General features: G+C 44.5%; 1 protein-coding gene across 4 annotated transcripts in view; it reads left to right on the top strand.

Annotated features, from left to right (window-relative positions):
• The window catches only part of creb5b (cAMP responsive element binding protein 5b), a 54,896-nt gene that overhangs the window by 36,102 nt on the left and 13,794 nt on the right, over positions 1-5,000 (top strand). For all 4 annotated transcript variants that reach the window (XM_042108403.1, XM_042108405.1, XM_042108404.1 and 1 more), the window contains exons 6-7: positions 4,696-4,822; positions 4,969-5,000. The exon at positions 4,969-5,000 is cut by the window's right edge and continues 76 nt beyond it. In XM_042108403.1, the coding sequence (XP_041964337.1) occupies positions 4,696-4,822; positions 4,969-5,000 (159 nt within the window). The remainder of the gene's footprint in view (positions 1-4,695; positions 4,823-4,968) is intronic.

The following is a 5,000-nucleotide window of genomic DNA, read 5'->3' as shown; positions in this document are numbered from 1 at the left end:
CGCCTATAAGGCTACTGCTGGGTGGACGCCTATAAAGCTGCTACTGCTGGGTGGACGGCTATAAGGCTGCTGCTGCTGCTGCTGGGTGGACCCCTATAAGGCTACTGCTGGGTGGATGGCTAGAAGCCTGCTGCTGCTGCTGGGTGGACGACTATAAGGCTACTGCTGGGTGGACGGCTATAAGGCTGCTACTGCTGGGTGGATGGCTATGATGCTGCTGCTGGGTGGACACCTATAAGGCTACTGCTGGGTGGACGCCTATAAGGCTACTGCTGGGTGGATGGCTATGATGCTGCTGCTGGGTGGACACCTATAAGGCTACTGCTGGGTGGACGGCTATAAGGCTGCTGCTGCTGGGTGGATGGCTATGATGCTGCTGCTGGGTGGACACCTATAAGACTACTGCTGGGTGGACGCCTATAAGGCTACTGCTGGGTGGATGGCTATGATGCTGCTGCTGGGTGGACACCTATAAGGCTACTGCTGGGTGGACGGCTATAAGGCTACTGCTGGGTGGATGGCTATAAGGCTGCTGCTCCTGCTGGGTGGACACCTATAAGGCTACTGCTGGGTGGACGGCTATAAGGCTGCTGCTGGGTGGACGGCTATAAGGCAGAGCTGGAGCGTTCACAGTCCTTTTATAGAACAGGTAGGCCTTGATCAGGTGTGGCTCACCTGTAATAAAGGACAGAAAGCAAACGGCAACCAGTAGGGGTCAATTACAGTTTTTTCTGATTGCTTAAGCACATTTTTTGTAACTATGGCTATTTTTGCAAAACTTTACACACAAATAGGAAAACCTTTCACCAAATCAGCAAAACATTGTAGTTCTCTTGCAAAAGGGCTTTTTGAGCATTGTCTGGGCAACTTTAGAATGTTGGGCTTTTAGAGCATTGTCTGGGCAACTGTAGAATTTTGGGCTTTTTGAGCATTGTCTGGGCAACTTTAGAATGTCGGGCTTTTTGAGCATTGTCTGGGTAGTGTGCAAACACCTTTATGTTCCGGTGGAGCATCGATTCCAGTTTGTTCCACCCTAAGCTAATTATGCAGCAGCTACTAGGATTTGAACAGTTTCAGCAATCTGAGAAGGCCTAGGCATCAATGGCAGCGGCATGATAGTAGAAGCAAACAGCATAGACCTCTAGGCTAGGGGCTCGGACATGATGGTAGAGGCAAACAGCACAGACCTTTAGGGACTCGGACATGATGGTAGGGTCAGTCTGAACTGTTTGAAACAATGTATCCATTCAGCCCCAAGATCTTCCACTCATCAAGCATGAGCAGCAGGCATTCATGTCTAAATAGAGTGTGTGTGCGCATGTGTGTGTGTTACTCTGTCACCCTTGAGTGTCTCCCAATATCTGTGTTGTTCATGTGAGGTGTGTTTGCTTGATTGGTAGATTTGACGTGTGTGTTTTAGGAAGACCATGATTTTTTTTAGCACGGTCTAAATGCTGTAATTAAGGTAAAATACACTCAGGTGTGTGTGTGTGTTTGTGTTTGTGATTGTTATGATGACGAGTATGTTAGACTGCAGCATAAATGGTGTTATTACGGTTACGGTCTGTATGTATGTGTGTGTGTGTGTTTAGTTAAATACACTTGTTTTTACAGGTGGACGCTGTTCAATCTGTCTGTCAGTATCATTCTGCTGGATGTCAACCATTAGGTGTGTGTGTGTGTGTGTGTGTGTGTGTGTGTGTGTGTGTGTGTGTGTGTGTGTGTGTGTATGTGTGTGTGTTTGTCTGTGTGTGTGTCTGTGTGTGTGTGTTCATGTTTCCCCCACGTGTGTGTGTGTGTGTGTGTGTGTGTGTATTTACCAGAGACAAGCAGCATCAGAAACCATCAGTGCATTTCTCAATGGTTGGAGAGTTTCCTTCCAGCTGCTTCTCTCTTTCGCACACACACACACACACACACACACACACACACACACACACACACACACACTAAAGTGTCCACAGTAGGTCCTCATGACCTTTAACACACATCAGTCATCATCAGGTCATTGACCTGTCATTCAGGCCCAGGAAGCCAGCAAGGTCACACTGGGGTCATAATGTGTTAGGGTTAGTGTTATAATGTGATGAAATAGAATCAGTGATATCATTTCATAATGCGTTAGGGTTAGTGTTATAACGCAATGAAATAGAATCAGCGATATCATTTCATAATGTGTTAGGGTTAGTGTTAGGGGTGGGCGATATATATCGTCTGCGATAATATCGTGATTGTTGTTTTAACGATGTGCAAATTTACATTATCGAGTATTTAAATAACACCCGAAATCAGGCATTGAAACCTCATACATTCACTAAATCCAGGAGGTGTATGAGAGAAGCCCCTGGCTGCTGCAGAGCAAGTGTCACATGATCGCTAGTGGGTCCACGTTGTCACACGCACGCCTAATGTTTATTTTGTGCAGCTAGACTACTTGGGATTTTGTGCAGCTACTTCTGTTAAAGTAGCATTGATGAGACAGTCACGTTTTTTCCTACATGGTATTATATGGAGGCCTTTGAGTATTTTAATAGTCAGTTGTAAGCAAAGAACTCTTCTCATGTAACCCTTTTGTAAATGGACTGAAGTTTGGTCTAAATATCTACGTTTATCGATTATGCTAACCGTTAGCATCTCTATGGGATTTCTCATATACATTAGCCATAAGCTAACGCATTAGTTTCTATTCTGTAACTTGGAATGCTTCTGTGATTGCTCTTAAACAAAACATCGAAGTAAAGGTTTTTGAAAGGAACTTCAGCTTCAGACTTTCTCATGTCATTGCCACACACTCTAGTGGGGGCAGAATTGGAATGTGTGACAATGCATTGGTTGATTTGGTTAAAAAGTCACAGGTTAGGTTATTGGTATTGTATTGATGCTACTTGTAAATAATGAGCTGTAAAGCGACTCAGACTTTTTACAAAAAATGTTTTAAAGGATATTGACTAATTATCGTTATAGTCAAAATCACAAAAAATATCGAGATATTATTTTTTGTCCATATCGCCCACCCCTACTTAGTGTTATAACGCAATGAAATAGAATCAGCAATATCATTTCTCATTTCCTTCACTCTCTCCCCCTCTGTTGCCCCCCATTCTCCTCTCCTCTCTCTTTCTCTCTCACTCTCTCCCCTCTATCTCTTTCTCTCTTTCCCTCTATCCTACTCTCCATCTCTCTCTATCTCTCTCTCCCTGTCTGTCTGTTTTTGTACCAGAGGATGTGACAGGTTGTCTGTGATAGGCTATCTGTGTTGGCTTCTCTAATGCACCGTTGCTCTGTTCTCCCACGGTACACTGCTTACTGTGAGAAACTATGCTAACTATGCTTACTATGAGAAATGATGCTTACTATGAGAAACTATGCTAACTATGCTTACTATGAGAAATGATGCTTACTATGAGAAACTATGCTAACTATGCTTACTATGAGAAACTATGCTAACTATGCTTACAATGAGAAATGATGCTTACTATGAGAAACTATGCTAACTATGCTTACTATGAGAAGATCTCACTCCACATCTCACCACCACGAAACTAAACATGCCAAAGTCTCAACATGACGTGTTTATTGCCGTGTATTGCTCTTGCCCCCACGCTAGCAAGCAACTCCAGTGTTTTGGTGGCAGCACTGGCAGGCTATGCCCACACCTACAGCTCAAGGTTCAGGTTCCTTTTGAATTATTTGTCCAGTTTTTAATGCCTTTAACTCATTGAATGCCAAGCTGTTTTCGGGAGCTTTGTCCTAGAGTGCCAGCAATCTAGACCATTGTTGATGATTTTTGTACAGCCACAGCATATTCTGTGTTATAGCTATGAACACATACAATGGCTCGTTTAAAAGGTGAGACTTTAAGCTCTCGGTGGGTGCAAACCGTGTATTTACACGCCTCTGTTCCTGAGAAATCCCAAGCTAAACAGTGGCTAGTTTTCATCAAAATCGCTGTTTTTTTCTAGAAATGGAGATATAACGTCTTTCATGAAATATGAAGTGTTGCCTGTTACTTACTTGTGTAAACTTTCCGGGAAGTGATCAGCGAGACCTGGCGAGACTGCCACCTAGTGATAGACCCACGGAAATGGCCTGGTTTTGACCTGACGTGCATGCATCACTGATTCGACCCAAAGCGGCAACCGAGTTATGATAAAATGTCCAGATAAAATGTCCAGATTGTGCGTTTTAATGAGTTTTCGATCGTCATATATTTTTTCCATTTCCATTAATCACAGAGTTCCCAAAATCACATATAAGGTGTGTTAGAGTGTCTAGTTTCATAATTAAAAAAAAAGCTAAAAACGTAATATTACGACTAAAGGTATACAGCATGATTGTTAGGAGTGGACACCTACAGTATTTGCTCCTTCTGAATGCGGTTGTGCTGTGTTTGTGTGTTTGAGGTGTGATTGATGGTTAATTACACACAAGTGTAACATTCCTCTCCCTCTCTCTCCCTCTTTCTCTCTCTCTCTCCTCCCTCTCTCTCTACTCCCTCCCTCTCTCTCCATCTCTCTCTCTCCTCCCTCTCTCCCTCTCTCTCCCTCTCTCTCTCCTCCCTCTCTCTTTCCCTCTCCCTTTCTCTCCCTTTCTCTCTCTCTCTCCCCCCTCTCTCCTCCCTTTCTCTCTCTCTCTCTCTCTCTCTCCTCACTCTCTCTCTCCTCACTCTCTCTGTCCTCCTCTCCTCCTCTCCAGGCCAGTCCCTGGCTCCTTGTCATCTCTGCTCCACCTGAGGAACAGACAGAGGCAGCCGCTCCCTGCATCAATGGCCGGCACGCTGCCTGACCCCAGCATGCCCGGGTCATCTGCGGTCCTCATGCCTGTAAGGATACACACACACACACACACACACACACACAAAGACACACTATCCATGTCCATGATATCCATGTGTGTACTTAGGTTAATATCGGCATCTTGTCTATGTGTGTGTGTGTGTGTGTGTGTGTGTGTGTGTGTGTGTGTTAGATGGAGAGACAGATGTCTATGGGCTCCAACAT

The sequence above is a fragment of the Alosa sapidissima genome, chromosome 10 (genome assembly GCF_018492685.1).
Source record: "Alosa sapidissima isolate fAloSap1 chromosome 10, fAloSap1.pri, whole genome shotgun sequence".
In the NCBI taxonomy this organism is placed as follows: domain Eukaryota; kingdom Metazoa; phylum Chordata; class Actinopteri; order Clupeiformes; family Clupeidae; genus Alosa; species Alosa sapidissima.
This window is presented reverse-complemented; position numbering and strand designations above follow the sequence as displayed.